This window comes from Bombina bombina, chromosome 1 (assembly GCF_027579735.1).
Source record: "Bombina bombina isolate aBomBom1 chromosome 1, aBomBom1.pri, whole genome shotgun sequence".
Taxonomy (NCBI): domain Eukaryota; kingdom Metazoa; phylum Chordata; class Amphibia; order Anura; family Bombinatoridae; genus Bombina; species Bombina bombina.
Window position 1 is genome coordinate 1,060,522,510 of NC_069499.1, and position 18,819 is coordinate 1,060,541,328.

At 37.9% G+C, this 18,819-nt stretch overlaps 1 protein-coding gene across 1 annotated transcript in view; it reads left to right on the forward strand.

Moving 5' to 3' along the window:
• PREX1 (phosphatidylinositol-3,4,5-trisphosphate dependent Rac exchange factor 1) overlaps nucleotides 1–18,819 on the forward strand; it is a 631,853-nt gene that overhangs the window by 558,989 nt on the left and 54,045 nt on the right. The window contains exons 29-32 of the mRNA XM_053690087.1: nucleotides 4,117–4,207; nucleotides 5,594–5,722; nucleotides 7,814–7,855; nucleotides 17,621–17,838. Coding sequence (XP_053546062.1) covers nucleotides 4,117–4,207; nucleotides 5,594–5,722; nucleotides 7,814–7,855; nucleotides 17,621–17,838 — 480 coding nt within the window. The remainder of the gene's footprint in view (nucleotides 1–4,116; nucleotides 4,208–5,593; nucleotides 5,723–7,813; nucleotides 7,856–17,620; nucleotides 17,839–18,819) is intronic.

Consider the following 18,819-nt stretch of genomic DNA (forward strand, 5'->3'; position numbering starts at 1 on the left):
TCTTGTTGTTTTGCATTTATTGATTATGCAAGTCCACTGTTTTGGCTGGTCCTTTAAACTGGACTGTCATGCTAATAATTTCATTTGTGTCTTCATTTTATTGAATATTTTCGCAAATGAGGGTTAATCTATGTCTTTAGCTTTTTTAGCTAGAAGAATTTTGTGATTTAAAAAAAAAAAAAAAAAATCAATATGTCTTTTGTTCTAAGATAATCAATTATTTGTTTTATAATTGGATTCAATTCTTAACTGTTACTTTGGGCTTCAAGGTTGAGTTCTAAGACTAAAACTTTAAGCTTATACTGGTTTGGTTGTTCTTATTAAGGAACAAATTCCTGAGTTCTTTCCCAAGTAACATGTCTATAATTGGAGTTCGAAATCAGCTCCCTAATTTTGCGATGTACGTGCCGTATTCCAGCTTGGCTGGTAAGGGCAGGTTAAGGCTTCTTTGAAATTTATTTTGTCCAAATATCTTTGAATTTATTCCAGTAAGGCTAACACTTTCTTTAACTGTGTTTCTGTCCTATATATTTTGGGTACTGTTGAAGCATGGCTGGGCAACCATGGGGTTCAAGCGCTGCCCAGACCTGGAATATTCTGGGATATTTCTTCCAGTTCCTTTTGAGGAACCGGGTTTTGGAGTTTTATTCAAACTGTTTTGCCTTTTTATGTTCATTGATAGCATTATTTGTTTTCATTAGATACAATAAATGCATATTTTCATTTTTCTGTTTTCATTCAGATTTTTTTCTGAGGATACAGAATCTCATATGATTCACTTACTCTTCAGGACATAGTTAGAGGATCTTCTTTTCAAAAGCTCTTGATTCTTCACACAAGGGTCACCTTTTTTAGGTTTCCAGATAGTTTGTGTCACTGTCCTTGTCTCTATCAGACAAGGGATAATGTTATTGGGTTCCGTCTATCGGTACATTTAGTCTCTATTATTTCCTTCAGTTGCTATATATGCATAGAAGTTTTAGGTCTTATGGCCACAGCATTGGATTCAATTCCCTTTGCTCATTTTCACTAGAAAGAACCTTTCCAGTCTTTTATAAGTGTTGTTTCTTCAAGATCATGGTTGGAGGATCAATTTACCAAAAGGTTCGTTTGATTCCTCAGACAAGGGTAACCTTTTTAGGTTTCCTGATAGATTCAGTGTTCTTGATTCTGTCTCTGATGGACAAGAGGCGTCTGAATTTGGTTTCAGCTTATCGAAACCTTCAGTCCCAATCTTTCCCTTCGGTAGCCTTATGCATGGAAATTCTAGGTCTTATGACTGCTGCATTGGACGCGATCCCCTTTGCTCGTTTTCACATGCGACCTCTTCAGCTCTGTATGCTGAACCAGTGGTGCAGGGATTATACAAAGATATCTCAATTAATATCTTTAAAACCGATTGTTCGACACTCTCTGATGTGGTGGACAGACCACCATCGTTTAGTTCAGGGGGCTTCTTTTGTTCTTCCAACCTAGACTGTGATCTCAACAGATGCAAGTCTGACAGGTTGGGGAGCTGTTTGGGGGTCTCTGACAGCACAAGGGGTTTGGGAATCTCAGGAGGTGAGATTACCAATCAATATTTTGGAACTCCGTGCAATCTTCAGAGCTCTTCAGTCTTGGCCTCTTCTAAAGAGAGAATCGTTCATTTGTTTTCAGACAGACAATGTCACAACTGTGGCATACATCAATCATCAAGGAGGGACTCTCAGTCCTCTGGCTATGAAAGAAGTATCTCGAATACTGGTTTGGGCGGAATCCAGCTCCTGTCTAGTTTCTGCGGTTCATATCCCAGGTATAGACATTTGGGAAGCGGATTATCTCAGTCGCCAAACGTTACATCCGGGCGAATGGTCTCTTCACCCAGAGGTATTTCTTCAGATTGTTCAAATGTGGGGACTTCCAGAAATAGATCTGATGGCCTCTCATCTAAACAAGAAACTTCCCAGGTATCTGTCCAGATCCAAGGATCCTCAAGCGGAAGCAGTGGATGCATTGTCACTTCCTTGGAAGTATCATCCTGCCTATATCTTTCCGCCTCTAGTTCTTCTTCCAAGAGTAATCTCCAAGATTCTGAAGGAATGCTCGTTTGTTCTGCTGGTGGCTCCAGCATGTCCTCACAGGTTTTGGTATGCGGATCTTGTCCGGATGGCCTCTTGCCAACCGTGGACTCTTCAGTTAAGACCAGACCTTCTGTCGCAAGGTCCTTTTTTCCATCAGGATCTCAAATCCTTAAATTTAAAGGTATGGAGATTGAACGCTTGATTCTTAGTCAAAGAGGTTTCTCTGACTCTGTGATTAATACTATGTTACAGGCTCGTAAATCTGTATCTAGGAAGATATATTATAGAGTCTGGAAGACTTACATTTCTTGGTGTTTATCTCATCATTTTTCCTGGCATTCTTTTAGAATTCCGAGAATTTTACAGTTTCTTCAGGATGGTTTGGATAAAGGTTTGTCTGCAAGTTCCTTGAAAGGACAAATCTCTGCTCTTTCTGTTCTTTTTCACAGAAAGATTGCTAATCTTCCTGATATTCATTGTTTTGTACAAGCTTTGGTTCGTATAAAACCTGTCATTAAGTCAATTTTCTCCTCCTTGGAGTTTGAATTTGGTTCTGGGGGCTCTTCAAGCTCCTCCGTTTGAACCTATGCATTCATTGGACATTAAATTACTTTCTTGGAAAGTTTTTGTTTCTTTTGGCCATCTCTTTTGCTAGAAGAGTTTCTGAATTATCTGCTCTTTCTTGTGAGTCTCCTTTTCTGATTTTTCATCAGGATAAGGCGGTGTTGCGAACTTCTTTTGAATTTTTACCTAAGGTTGTGAATTCTAACTACATTAGTAGAGAAATTGTGGTTCCTTCATTATGTCCTAATCCTAAGAATTCTAAGGAGAGATCATTGCATTCTTTGGATGTAGTTAGAGCTTTGAAATATTATGTTGAAGCTACCAAGTCTTTCCGAAAGACTTCTAGTCTATTTGTTATCTTTTCCGGTTCTAGGAAAGGTCAGAAGGCCTCTGCCATTTCTTTGGCATCTTGGTTGAAATCTTTAATTCACCATGCTTATGTTGAGTCGGGTAAAACTCCGCCTCAAAGGATTACAGCTCATTCTACTAGGTCAGTTTCTACTTCCTGGGCGTTTAGGAATGAAGCTTCGGTTGATCAGATTTGCAAAGCAGCAACTTGGTCTTCTTTGCATACTTTTACTAAATTCTACCATTTTGATGTGTTTTCTTCTTCTGAAGCAGTTTTTGGTAGAAAAGTACTTCAGGCAGCTGTTTCAGTTTGATTCTTCTGCTTATATTTTCAGTTTTTTTCATTATAAGATTTAAACTTTATTTTGGGTGTGGATTATTTTCAGCGGAATTGGCTGTCTTTATTTTATCCCTCCCTCTCTAGTGACTCTTGCGTGGAAGATCCACATCTTGGGTAGTCATTATCCCATACGTCACTAGCTCATGGACTCTTGCTAATTACATGAAAGAAAACATAATTTATGTAACAACTTACCTGATAAATTAATTTCTTTCATATTAGCAAGAGTCCATGAGGCCCACCCTTTTTTGTGGTGGTTATAATTTTTTTGTATAAAGCACAATTATTCCAATTCCTTATTTTTTATGCTTTCGCACTTTTTTCTTATCACCCCACTTCTTGGCTATGCGTTAAACTGATTTGTGGGTGTGGTGAGGGGTGTATTTATAGGCGTTTTGAAGTTTGGGAAACTTTGCCCCTCCTGGTAGGAATGTATATCCCATACGTCACTAGCTCATGGACTCTTGCTAATATGAAAGAAATGAATTTATCAGGTAAGTTCTTACATAAATTATGTTTTCCCTTGTGACAAACCACACTTTGTGATCATCTGTCAGCATAGACAGCGGTTGATGATGAAGTCGGTTTGCAGTTGAAGATTTACAATAAGCTGCATCTTTATAGATCACTTTATAATTCTGGTGATGTCCCTTTAACAATAATATTTCTTGCACAAATAATTTGACTTAAAAGCATGGTTGTAATTATATCAAATAAACCCTTTTTGTTTTTTTTCTCTCTGTTTGTATATGCTTATATTATAGAAACACAATATAACATTTTCTGTGTTGCTTTGTGCAGGTGGATTCAATTATTGCACTTCTCAAAGGAAACATAATGTCTAAAGCCTTCGAGGAAACAAAGCATTTTCCAATGGACCACAGCTTGCAAGGTACAGTGCCGGGACCACAGCCTGCGCAGTGTAAACATGAGGGGCTTTGTGTTTAAAGGCTAATATAGTAAAAATGACGTGCTCTAGTTTGTTAGACCAGCGACTCTGAACCTCTATGTGTTTAACCCCCACAAAGAAGTACTTCTCAGGACCTGCTCAGCACTGCTGGTTCTGAGGGGAAACTGCTGCTGATCCAATCAGAAGTGCTAGTCACATGACGCAAATGTGTGCCTTGGGTCCTGAGGGATATTTCTACTATGTGTTTAACCCCTTTGTGGGCCTTAAACACATAGAGTTGCAGGGTCGCTAGCCTTAAAATGACTTGCTTTAACAAATTAAGAGCATGTCCTTTTTCCACTATAATGGCCCTTTAATAGGAATATAACATCATAAATGCACCACTGTGTACTAAGAATCGGTTTTATTTTGCATGAGCCTTTTTGATTTCTAAAATCTTTATTAAAAGTAAAAAGGTTTAAACTCTTCAAGCATTTTTATTATTACAATTTATTTGAAAAGCACCACTAGATTGTATAGTGCTGTTTACATGAGCAATGTGATACACAATATGTGACACTTCATACTGGTACATAAATAATGAATGATCCGTTGCAAGTCTGGGGACTAGCATCCGAATTGGATACTTAAAGGGACAGTAAACCCCATGTAATTACAAGACATTTCTGCTGTGTTGATATAGAAAAATATATCAGCCAAGTCTTAATGTTTTTAAAACATTTTAACATCCTTTTTACTGCAGTTATTTATCAATAGCCAAATTCCACCCACCATTTGCCATCATTTGGAGGACCCAATCTGGGCTTTAGTTCACAGGCAATATGGCTAGTCCTGATTAAAATGTTAGCATTGAGTGCATTGTTTTGCAGTTGTTTTCTGTTAAAACCAATTAGGAACATGTATGTAGCAGAGTTATCCTTGATCATTCAACAGGATGCAGTTTAAGTTTTGGGAATGAGAAAATTGCTCAATTTTCATTACATAAAAAAAGAGTACACAATAAATCATGAAATTATATTGCAAAAATGTTTCACTATGCATAACTAAACATTATATATACACATTTCAAGGTAATTACTGTCCCTTTGAAACCCCTTTACAATGGGATTTGGGTATTGAGGAAGTTTTGATGTAAAATATCTTCATTTTTTACATCTAGATGTTCATGTGGTACAAATAACTCAGCATGTGGGCAACATTCACCTTTAAACTGATATTAAGAGCATTTTCCCCATAAGAATATCTTTCCATTTCTTACTCTGTGGATTTGACCCTATGTAACAAATCTGCAGTTTAAGGAGCAGAATAATATTATATAAGGCAGTGTAAGATGGATGTTTTTAGCATAATTTTTTTATTTTTATATAGAATTTCAAAAGAAAGAGGAATGGACAATTAAGTGCAGGAGCATGATTCAGATTAGTATACGAGAAGATCCCTGGAATCTGCCTAATTCTATAAAAACCCTGGTGGAGAGTATACAGAAATATGTTGAAGGTTTGTATTGAGCGACTTTACTTTGGCATTGCGGTGCATAGATAAGTAAATGCGTTTGTTTTATCACTACTGGCAGATATATCTGCCTATAAAAATGGCACTGCTTAAAGGGACACTACAATATAACATTTATTTACCCTTAATGTGTTCCTAATTACTTTTCTATACCTTATTCAGAGTATGGGAAATTGTTCTGTCATGTTTATTTTTGTATTTGAAATAGCTGTTGTTGCTCATGCCCATAAAATGGACTGAGCCTGCATGTAAAGCAGACCTGCTAATGTTATATAGAGTACTGTATAAAAGTTTTAGGCAGGTGTGAAAAATTGCTGTATAGTAAAAATGCTTTCAAAAATAGAAATGTTAATAGTTTATTTTTTTTATCTATTAACTAAATGCAAAGTGAGTAAACAGAATAACAATCTAAATCAATTTAATATTTGGTATGACCACCCTTTGCCTTCAAAACAGTATGAATTCTTCTAGGTTCACTTGCGCAAAGTTTTTATGTAACTAAGCCACTAGGTTGTTCCAAACATCCCACAGTTCTGTGGATTTAAGCAGCCTCAGTTGCTTCTGTCTCTTTGATGATGTTGAGATCAGGGCTCTGTGGGGGCGGTACCATCAATTCTAGACTCATCGTTCTTCTTAACGTGTTTAACTCCTTTGCAAACAATAGAGAACTAAAAAATGCACATTAGAACTTTTTTATTATTGCTCTTTTATGTCCAATTAGTTATAATGTATTAAACAGATCTTTAAAAAACAGACCCAAATTAATTTCTAATCATCACTCTATAAATAAATATAACCAGATATTTAAGGGGATGTAAATCAATCAGTTTTATTGTTTAAAAAAAAGAAGAAGCAGTGAGCTATACTTAAATGGATACTAAACCCATTTTATTTCTTCCATAATTCAGATAGAGCATGTAATTTTAAGCAACTTTCTAATTTACTCCTATTATCAATTTTCTTTGTTCTCTTGCTATCTTTATTTGAAAAGCAGGAATGTAAGCTGAGGAGCCAGTCCATTTGTGGTTCAGCACCTGGGTAGTGCTTGCTTGAGTGGTGGTTAAATGTACCCACCAATCAGCAAGCTCTACCCAGGGTTCTGAACAAAAAATGGGCCGATACCTAAGCTTACATTCCTGCTTTTTCAAATAAAGATAGCAAGAGAATAAAAAAAATGATAATGTGAGTAAATTAGAAAGTAGCTTAAAATTGCATGCTCTATCTGAATTATGGAAGAAAAAAAATGTGTGTTTAGTATCCTTTTAATAGAAATCATAGAAATATGTATTATTCATCATTTTCAAAAGGATTTTACTTTTTATTCTTTTTTGTAGCTTCAATTGTGAAGGGTCCATTACTTCCTGCCACTGCCCCACAAGGGGCTGTGGTCTCTACGGGAGGACAAAGGAGCAGATTTTCCATTGAAGTGTTGCTAGGAGACACCATAAAATAGCTGCAGTCAGTTTATGGCCCATGCTTAGTAGTCGACTTCTGCTGCAAAAAACATGTGACCGTAAAACATAATATTATTAAATGGTAGCTCTCTTATCTAGCTGCAGGCTGTGGTTACACTGAGAATTTAGCAAGAAAACAACTAAGCTGTTTGCTGTATTTTAATGCAATCTGTTTCTTTTAATGTTCACTTTGATTTTACAATTTTTTTTAATAAGAAGCACTGTTTCATATCCCTGTATAACACACACCTGCATGCACGTATGTACGTACACACGTATATCCATACAGGCCATAGATGCTGAAAAGCAGCCTACTACCTGTTGCAATATTAGTAAATTACATTCATTTGACATTGTTTTACAATTTAAAATGGGATAAAATAACTAATTACATGACATTTATATAAATATATCGTAAAACTATACGTGAATAATTTTCATACTAACTCCCTATTGGCATTTAAAAAAAAAAAAATTATTCTGCTTTAACACAGGCAACAAAATAATGTTTTTACATTCTATTTTTTATATTCTAAAATGACTTACTTAGTTCAACTAATGTTTTTATTCACAAGTATGTGATGTTGAATAGACCTTATCTCATTTCACTGCTGTTTTACAGATGGGAAGAATCAACTTCTTCTGGCGTTACTGAAATGCACAGGTAATATCTGAGTGAAAAAGTCTATATTTATCATTATTCTATATGAACAGACTGAAATCAGATTTTCAAGCTATAAAGTTTGCAGATGTCTGTAATAGAGACCTCAGTGGTTTTAGATTCTCATGTGAGGGATCAAGTTGCTTTAGTAAAACTGAGATCAAGTAACAGAAGGTTATTTTCTCCTCTCTCGGAAGATTCTAATCTTGTGCAAACAGAACCAGGCCAGCATCTGGAGCAGTCTGTTCCTTGCTGACAATAAAGGTAGATGGGAGTATATACCTAGACTGTGATCTCATTCTTAATTCATTAATGGCAATGCAACAATGCCCTATTTTTTCTTGTTAACTTTCTTTATTTCCAATACTACATCATTATTTATCTTAATTTGATTAATCAGTCATAAATAAAGAATAGCACTTTCCTTAAATAACCAGTCAACAGATGCATGATAAAAAGACAATGCAATAACGCTTAGTCTGAACTTCAAATTAGTAGTAAATTGTTTTCTGAAAAATGTCATAGTTATGTCTATTTCCACTGTATCATGTGACAGTCATTATCCAATCACAAATGCATATACGTATATTCTGTGATTTCTTGCACATGCTCAGTAGGAGCTGTTGACTCAAAAAGTGTAAATATAAAAATACTGAGCACATTTTGTTAAAGGAAGCAAATTGGAAAGTTGTTTAAAATTGCATGCTCTTTCTTAAAGGGACAGTCAACACCAAAATTATTGTTTAAAAAGATGGATAACGCCTTTACTACCCATTCCCCAGCTTTGCACAACCAACATTGATATATTATTATACTTTATAACTTCTCTAATATACTTTATAAATCTCTAAATTTCTGCTTGTTTCTAAGCTACCACAGAAAGACTTTTATCACATGCTTTTTTTATTAGATTTTCACAACAGGAGACTGCCAGTTCATGTGGGCAATATAGATAACATTGTGCTCATGCCCGTGGGTTGTGGATGACACTGCACTAATTGACTAAAAGTCAATAGATAATAAATTATCCATGTGATCAGGGGGCTGTCAAAAGATGATTAGATACAAGGTAATCACAGAGGTTAAAAGTATATTAATATAACCATGTTGGTTGTGCAAAACTTGGGAATGGGTAATAAAAAGATTATAAAAGAAGCAATGATCTGAGCACTCGGGGGCAAGTAAAATCCTTAGTAAATCTTTATTGCAGTAAAAGTAAAAAACTGCATCTCAATGCAGGTGAGCAAGGACAGCAAATCTGACGCGTTTCGCGCCCCCTAGTGGCGCTTAGTCATAGGAATAGGTGCTAGAGGTGTCTGTGGTATACTTAAAGGGGCGACTGACCAATCACTGACGTATGATAGGTATCATTGGACGCCGCCCCCAAAAGAACACCCACAGCACAAGAAAAAATGTATTAAAAAAACAATATAGGTAATAAAACTGTAGGTACAAAAAATCCTTGTATGCATAGTTACAGGCTTGCAAAATAGAAGACACATTATACACGAAGAGTATGTTAATTAGTCAATGTAACTAAAGGATTGCCTAAACAATATATATATAGAATGCCTAGATTACAATGTATTACAATATATTAAACAAATCCAGAGCTAACAATTAAACCTAGGACGATATGTAAATATATTACTTTTAAACATCAGAGCTTTATGGCAATGTAAAGACAATATGTGTATAGTGTTTGGTCAATCAGTATGAAAGTTTAAATAATGTTTCGAAAATAGTGTTGTTAACAATATATATGGTGAGATTAGAGAATAGTAAAAGAATGGTTAGAAAGATGATTAGAAAATATGCCGTTTGCAATAAAAAGGTCAGTGGTCTATGAGAAAGAAAAGACTGGCATATCTAAGTGCATTTTATTGAACATGTGTCTAAATTAGTGTGTTTCAGAAAAATAAAAGAAGATATTTTATATGTTAATCTATGAAGTAAGAGATATCCCATTCTAGATTAATACCCTTAGGGTGTCTAGTTTCTAACTTTAGAATCCAGAATAGCTCTCTTTTTGTGAGTAGTTTATGTCTGTCTCCCCCTCTGGTGGGTTTGTGTACTACCTCAATGATCTGTGCTCCAAAGCTGGGAACACCAGTTAGGTGCAAGCCATTGAAGTGTTTAGCAACCGCTGAGTTTTTATTAAAATTCTCAACATCTCTCAGATGCTCCCTAACTCTATCTCGGAATTCACGGGAGGTTTGACCTACATACTGTTGTTGGCAAAGATTGCAGTTTAGGACATATACTACCCATTTGGTTCTGCATGTGGCATAGAAATTTATTTCAAATGATTTCAATGTGCTATTGGAATAAAAATGATTGCCAATAATGACAGATTTACAGGCTTTACAATTGAAATTATAACATTTGAAATTGCCTCTTCTGCCACTGTGTAGCCATGTTGAGGAAGACGGATTAGTTGTTTGTATCATGCTGGGAGCTAATTTAGAACCTAATGTTTCCGGCTTTCTTGAGACAAATTTGAAGTCAATCAATGAATTAGATATTAAGGGATCATTTTTAAGAAGTGGAGTGTGTTTCTTTAAGATGTTTACCACTTCACTATATTGATTAGAGAAAGGGGTACTAAACACTAGAATTTTCTGAAAATGTTTTGTTCGATCTTTTTGGTTTAGGGATACTCTCTACTTTGGTATCTAGTTGTGCTTTTTCCAGGAGACTCAGTCATATCCTCTGGCTAACAGTCTCTTTTTTAAATAATTTGATTGATTAGAATAGATCTCATCACTGTTGGTGTTTCGCCTGAGTCTTAAAAATTGGCTTTTTGGAATTGATTTGAGAAGGTGCGGCGGATGGGCTGATCGGGCATGTAAAATGGTATTGCCCGCAGTAGGTTTTCTATACGTGCTTGATATAATTGAGCCATCAACTGCCACTCCTTCCAATGTCAAGTTCAAAAAGTTAACTGTGGAGAGATTGAATTCTCCAGTAAATTTTAATAGGCTGGTGTTAGTATTTAAATATTCCAAAAAGCAGGCAAGTGAGAAACCTTCTTGTTCCCTGCTTTCAATTACAAAAATCATGTCATCGATAAATCTATTATAAAAAATGATATCATGTATAAATGGATTTTGATGAGAGTAAATATATTGGAGTTCCCACCAACCCACATATAAATTGGCATATGAGGGGGCGAATTTTGCCCCCATTGCCGTTCCACAAAGTTGAAGATAAAATTCTTTATCAAAAATAAAATAATTGTTGGTTAGTAGGAACTCCAAACAATCACAAATGAAGATTTTCTCTTCTTGTTTAAATGTAGTGTCTCTATCCATGAACCATTTTATTGCTCTGACTCCCTGATTGTGAGGAATACATGAATACAATGATTCAATATCGATAACTACCCAGTTGAAGTTGTCCTTCCATTTAATGCCTTTTAAATTGTCCAGTAGATGACCAGAGTCCCTAAGTTAACTGTATAAGTTCACTACAAGTGGCTGAAGGATGGAATCTAACCATTCAGACACAGGCTCCAAAAGGGAGCCTATGCCTGAAACAATGGGCCTACCCGGGGGAGAAAGAACGTCCTTATGGATCTTGGGGACATGGTGGAAGATTGGTATGACTGGGGACTTTGGTATTAAAAGTTCAATATCTTTTCTTTGTAATATTCCCAAAGCCAGACCATCCTCCAACAGATCCCCAAGATCACTTTTGAAGATATTTGTTGGATCTGAGGGCAGTTTACAATAGATAGATGTTTGCTAGTTGCCTGTTGGCCTCTGTAAGGTAAGAACTCATGAGAACAATGGCGCCACCTTTATCTGCATTTCTCAAAACCAAGTTTTTATTACATTATTGATATATTATTATACTTTATAACTTCTCTAATATACTTTATAAATCTCTAAATTTCTGCTTGTTTCTAAGCTACCACAGAAAGACTTTTATCACATGCTTTTTTATTAGATTTTCACAACAGGAGACTGCTAGTTCATGTGGGCAATATAGATAACATTGTGCTCATGCCCGTGGGTTGTGGATGACACTGCACTAATTGAGTAAAAGTCAATAGATAATAAATTATCCATGTGATTAGGGGGCTGTCAAAAGATGATTAGATACAAGGTAATCACAGAGGTTAAAAGTATATTAATATAACCATGTTGGTTGTGCAAAACTTGGGAATGGGTAATAAAAAGATTATCTTTTTTAACAATAAACATTTTGGAGTTGACTGTCCCTTTAATCAAGAAAGTTTAATTTTGACTTGAGTGTTCCTTTAACGGTACAGTACAGATAAAATTAAACTTTTGTGATTCGGACAGAGCATGGAATTTTAAACACATTTTCAATTTACTTCTATTATGTAATTTGCTTTGTTCTCTTGGTATTTTTATTCCCTTTAAAGCATACTTAAGTATTCTCATGAACAGCAATGCACTACTGTGAGCTAGCTGTTGATTGGTGACTGCACATATATGCCTCATGTCATTGGCTTGCCAAATGTGTTGAGCTAGTTCCTAGTAGTGGATTGTTGTGCCTTCAGCAAAGTATACCAAGAGAATGAAGCAAATTTGATAATAAAAGTAAATTTGGAAACATATTTAAAATTGCATGCTCTTTCTATAGCGTTTTTAATGAATGTTTATAATTTTGAATTTACTGTCCCTTTAACTAAGAATCAATACCTGCTAATCTGTTGTTTTGACAATTATGGGCCAGATTACAAGTGGACCGTAAACGTTTGCACCCGAGCGATAATGGGTTTATTGCGTGTTTGCGCTCATCAGGCTTACTGCTGGTTTTACGATTTGAAAGTAAAAGCGATCGCTTGAGCGTATTTGCGATTTATGCTAGAATGATTACCGCAACTTCAGAGCTCTGGTTAACTGTTTTGTGAAACTAAAATGTTGCACAAACATCAAAAATACATAACAAAGTACAGTTACACTCATAACAACACTAATAAAAATTATTACGAAGGAATGGGATAGACCAGGTGTACCGTTCTCTCCCCCTCCTGCCTTTAAAAAGATGTTTCCCATAGATGCTGCTACACGGGACTCGTGGCAGACGGTCCCTAAGGTGGAGGGAGCAGTCTCTACCCTAGCTAAACTTACAACTATTCCTGTCAAGGACAGTTGTGCTTTCCTAGATCCAATGGATAAAAAAATGGAGGGTTTCCTTAAGAAAATCTTTATACAACAAGGTTTTATTCTCCAGCCTCTTGCATGCATTGCCCCAGTCACTGCTGCAGCGGCTTTCTGGTTCGAGTCTCTTGAAGAGGCTCTACAGGTGGAGACCCCGTTGGATGATATCCTAGACAGGCTTAAAGCTCTTAAGTTAGCCAATTCATTTATTTCTGACGCCGTTTTTCATTTAACAAAGCTAACGGCTAAGAATTCAGGTTTTGCCATTCAGGCGCGTAGGGCGCTATGGCTTAAATCCTGGTCAGCTGATGTTACTTCAAAGTCTAAGCTTCTTAACATCCCCTTCAAAGGGCAGATGCTATTCAGGCCTGGATTGAAGGAGATCATTTCTGATATTACTTGAGGAAAAGGCCACGCCCTTCCCCAGGATAGGTCCAACAAATCAAGGACCAAACAGACCAATTTTCGTTCATTTCGAAACTTCAAGAGTGGCGCAGCTTCAACTTCCTCTGCTGCAAAACAAGACGGAAATTTTGCCCAGTCCAAACCAGTCTGGAGACCTAATCAGGCTTGGAACAAGGGAAAGCAGGCCAAAAAACCTGCTGCTGCCTCTAAGACAGCATGAAGGAGTAGCCCCCGATCCGGGACCGGATCTAGTTGGGGGCAGACTTTCTCTCTTCGCCCAGGCTTGGGCTAGAGACGTCCAGGATCCCTGGGCTCTGGAGATTGTTCCCAGGGATATCTTCTGGATTTCAAAGCCTCGTCTCCAAAGGGGAGATTTCATCTCTCACAATTATCTGCAAACCAGATAAAGAGAGAGGCATTCTTACGTTGTGTTCAAGACCTTCTGGTCATGGGAGTGATCCACCCAGTTTCAAGGGAGGAACAGGGGCAGGGATTCTATTCAAATCTGTTCATAGTTCCCAAAAAAGAGGGAACTTTCAGACCAAACTTGGATCTCAAGATCCTAAACAAATTTCTCAGGGTCCCATCCTTCAAGATGGAGACTATTCGAACCATCCTACCTATGATCCAGGAGGTTCAATATATGACTACCATGGATCTAAAGGATGCTTATCTCCACATTCCAATACACAGAGATCATCATCGGTTTCTCAGGTTTGCCTTCCTAGACAGGCATTACCAGTTTGTGGCTCTTCCCTTTACGAAGGTTCTAGGGTCCCTATTGGCAGTTCTAAGGCCACGAGGCATAGCGGTGGCTCCTTACCTAGACGACATTCTGATACAGGCGTCGACTTTTCATATCGCCAAGTCCCATACGGACATTGTTCTGGCATTCCTGAGGTTTCACGGCTAGAAGGTGAACGAAGAAAAGAGTTCTCTATCCCCTCTCACAAGAGTTTCCTTCCTAGGAACTCTGATAGATTCAGTAGAAATGAAGATTTTTCTGACAGAAGTCAGGTTGTCAAAGCTTCTAACTTCCTGCCGTGCTCTTTATTCCACTTCTCAGCTGTCAGTGGCTCAGTGTATGGAAGTAATCGGCTTAATGGTAGCGGCAATGGACATAGTTCAGTTTGCGTGCCTACATCTCAGACCCCACTGCTAAATCTGGATCAGGATACCAGGGATTCTCTTCTCTGGTGGCTATCTCGGGTCCATCTGTCCAGGGGAATGAGCTTCCGCAGGCCAGAATGGACTATAGTGACGACAGATGCCAGCCTTCTGGGCTGGGGCGCAGTCTGGAACTCCCTGAAGGCTCAGGGCTCATGGTCTCAGGAGGAAGCTCTCCTTCCGATAAACATTCTGGAACTAAGCGATATTCAATGCTCTTCAGGCTTGGCCTCAGCTAGCGGAGGTCAGGTTTATCAGATTTCAGTCAGGTAATATCACGACTGTGGCCTATATCAACCATTTGGGGGGGAACAAGAAGCTCCCTGGCAATGTTGGAGGTTTCAAAGATAATTCTATGGGCAGAGGTTCACTCTTACCATCTTTCAGCTATCCATATCCCAGGAGTAGAGAACTGGGAAGCGGATTTTTTAAGTCGGCAGACTTTTCATCCGGGGGAGTGGGAGCTCCATCCGGAGGTATTTGCCCAGTTGATTCAACTATGGGGCAAACCAGAACTGGATCTCATGGCCTCTCGTCAGAATGCCAAGCTTCCTCGTTACGGGTCCAGGTCCAGGGACCCCAAGGCAACGCTGATAGATGCTCTAGCAGCGCCCTGGTCCTTCAGCCTGGCTTATGTGTTTCCACCGTTTCCTCTGCTCCCTCGGCTGATTGCCAAGATCAAGCAGGAGAGAGCTTTGGTGATTTTGATAGCTCCTGCGTGGCCACGCAGGACTTGGTATGCAGATCTGGTGGACATGTCATCCTTTCCACCATGGACTCTGCCGCTAAGAAGGACCTTCTACTTCAAGGTCCTTTCAAGCATCCAAATCTAATTTCTCTGCGTCTGACTGCTTGGAGATTGAACGCTTGATTCTATCGAAGCATGGTTTTTCCGAATCGGTCATTGATACCTTAATTCAGGCTCGAAAGCCTGTCACCAGGAAAATCTATCATAAGATATGGTGTAAATATCTTCACTGGTGTGAATCCAAGGGTTACTCATGGAGTAAAGTCAGGATTCCTAGAATCTTATCCTTTCTCCAAGAGGGAATGGAGAAAGTATTATGTGCTAGTTCCTTAAAGGGACAGATTTCTGCTCTGTCTATTCTTTTGCACAAACGTCTGGCTGAGGTTCCAGACGTTCAGGCGTTTTGTCAGGCTTTAGTTAGAATCAAGCCTGTGTTTAAACCTGTTGCTCCGCCATGGAGTTTAAATTTAGTTCTTAAAGTTCTTCAAGGGAATTCCGTTTGAACCTTTGCATTCCATAGATATTAAAGTTTTATCTTGGAAAGTTCTGTTTTTAGTAGCTATCTCCTCGGCTCGAAGAGTTTCGGAGTTATCTGCTTTACAGTGTGATTCCCCTTATCTGATTTTCCATGCAGATAAGGTAGTTTTGCAAACCAAACCTGGGTTTCTTCCTAAGGTAGTATCTAATAAGGATATCAATCAGGAGATTGTTGTTCCTTCATTATGCCCTAATCCTCCCTCAAAGAAGGAACGTCTTTTACACAATCTTGATGTGGTTCGTGCTTTAAAGTTTTATTTACAAGCTACTAAGGATTTTCGACAAACATCTGCTTTGTTTGTTGTCTACTCTGGACAGAGGAGAGGCCAAAAGTCTTCGGCAACTTCTCTTTCTTTTTGGCTAAGAAGCATAATCCGCTTAGTTTATGAGACTGCTGGCCAGCAGCCTCCTGAAAGAATTACAGCTCATTCCACTAGAGCGGTGGCTTCCACATGGGCTTTTAAAAATGAGGCCTTTGTTGAACAGATTTGTAAGGCGGCGACTTGGTCTTCGCTTCATACTTTTTCTAAATTCTACAAATTCGATACTTTTGCTTCTTCAGAGGCTATTTTTGGGAGAAAGGTCTTACTAGCAGTGGTGCCCTCCGTTTAAGTGCCTGCCTTGTCCCTCCCTTCATCCGTGTCCTAAAGCTTTGGTATTGGTATCCCACAAGTAATGGATGAACCCGTGGACTGGATACACCTTTACAAGAGAAAACAAAATTTATGCTTACCTGATAAATTTATTTCTCTTGTGGTGTATCCAGTCCACGGCCCACCCTGTCAGTTTTAGGCAGGTGTTTTTTATTTTTAAACTACAGTCACCACTGCACCCTATAGTTTCTCCTTTTTTCTTGCTTGTCTTTGGTTGAATGACTGGGGGTGGCAGTTAGGGGAGGAGCTATATAGACAGCTCTGCTGTGGTTGTCCTCTTGCAACTTCCTGTTGGGAAGGAGAATATCCCACAAGTAATGGATGAACCCGTGGACTGGATACACCACAAGAGAAATAAATTTATCAGGTAAGCATAAATTTTGTTTTTCATGTCTGGTTAGTGCACTTGAGATTTGCGTGCAAGTAGGGTGTTAATTCCCCCCCCCCCCCCACTGTTTTGTGCTCCATTGAAGTTGGAAGAATACGTAAATGCGGTCACAACTTGTGTTATCAGAAATGCTTCTATTAAAAGCTATAGCAGTTTTTAAAGAGTTTTTAAGTATGCACTGTGCACCAGCATTTTATACACAGCCCTTGTTAGAGAGCCTAAGGTGCTTATTTCATCTGGTAATGACTCTATTGTTAATTGCTGACATGATAAAAGCTCCCCCCCCCCCCCGGTGCTCTGAGTAGTTACAGTATTTAAAATGCTGGTGCACTGAGAATATCTAGCTATGATTCACATGCACGGGCAGAGAAAAATGTCAACACTAAAACAATAACTTTTCCCAGAAGCATTTTTGCCAATACATGTATATTGCAAATATGTTTTGATTTAAAGATGTAATTCATCAATGTGCATTTAAATTTAAACCAGAATGTCCCTTTAACGCACGAGCAGGAGCGATAAATAGCACTATAACCGTAATCTAGCCCATTGTATGCAAATACACCACCTTGTAGTCAATGACTCTTCGTGGCAACGCACTTTGAGAGCATTTGTTACAGGCTAATTTTTTTATATACAGTATATATAATTCTGCTGGGGTAAAATCATTGTTTTATGATGCTTTACCAAGTTTAGTGCAACTCTTTGCTGATCATCTTTTTTTTTTTACCACAGATACTGAGCTACAAGTAAGGCGAGATGTCATCTTCTGCCAGACGCTTGTGGCTGCAATATGTACTTTTACTGAGCAGCTTATGGCCGCCCTCAACTACAGATATAACAACAATGGGGAGTACGACGAGAACAGCAGAGATGCAAGTAGGAAATGGCTAGAACAGATAGCGGTCACTGGTGTTCTGCTCAACTACCAATCACTTCTGTCTCCTAAGGTGGTAAGTTACTTGCCTGCATAATAGGGATGCGTGGGGCCTACCAAGCTCATATTGGTTCATGCATTCATTTAGGATTGAGGCCTTGTAGCCTCTTTATTGCTAATATCTAGTTTTACCAATGAGCCTTCATATTAAAGAGATATTACTATTTTTGTAGCAAATCTTGCCATAAAGAACTTTCTGTATGGATAAATAACTAATGACCATGAGAAGGATATTTCTCTTGCTCTCTGTAATTACAGGACATTTCTGTTGTCTTGCTATAGAATAACATATCAGCCAAGTCTAGACATTTTTAAACAAATTGGCATCTTGTGTGCTATAATTGTTTTTAGCCAAACTCTACATGCCATTTGCCAATTCAGACTTGAGCCAATAGTTGACAAGGCTAGCCACGGTCATAATGTTAGTAGCTGTTAAATATATGTAACAGGGTTAGCCTTGAGAAGCCTGCATTGGGCATTTGTCCGTTCTGAAAAATAGAAAATCCACAATTTTCAGAGATAAATTACTTTTAAAAAAAAGTATATTTGAATTTTTTCCCTATATATAAATAACCATTTTATATTTAAAGGGACACTCAAGTCAAAATAAACTTTTATGATTCAGATAGAGCAGCAGTTTTAAGACACTTTCCAATTTACTTCCTTTATCACATTTTGCACAGTCTTTTTATATGCACACTTTCTGGGGAACAAGATCCTACTGAGCATGTGCACAAGCTCACAGGGTATACATATACTATTCTGCTCTTCTGTATTGAGTGGTCCTTTAAATCGGTGTTTACTGTTGCTTTAAGAGAATAGAAGGGGGTGAGCGCTCAGCATAATTAATTGCTAGACACTTTAAAGCAAATTCTTTTCAGTGCCCCTGTAACCTGTGTGAGTCATTGAGAGGAGACACAGTGTGGTGTTATGGTTCAGTGTCATGTGACATTATTTTTTTAAAGCTAAAATGCCTTTTTAATCTATAACAATATGC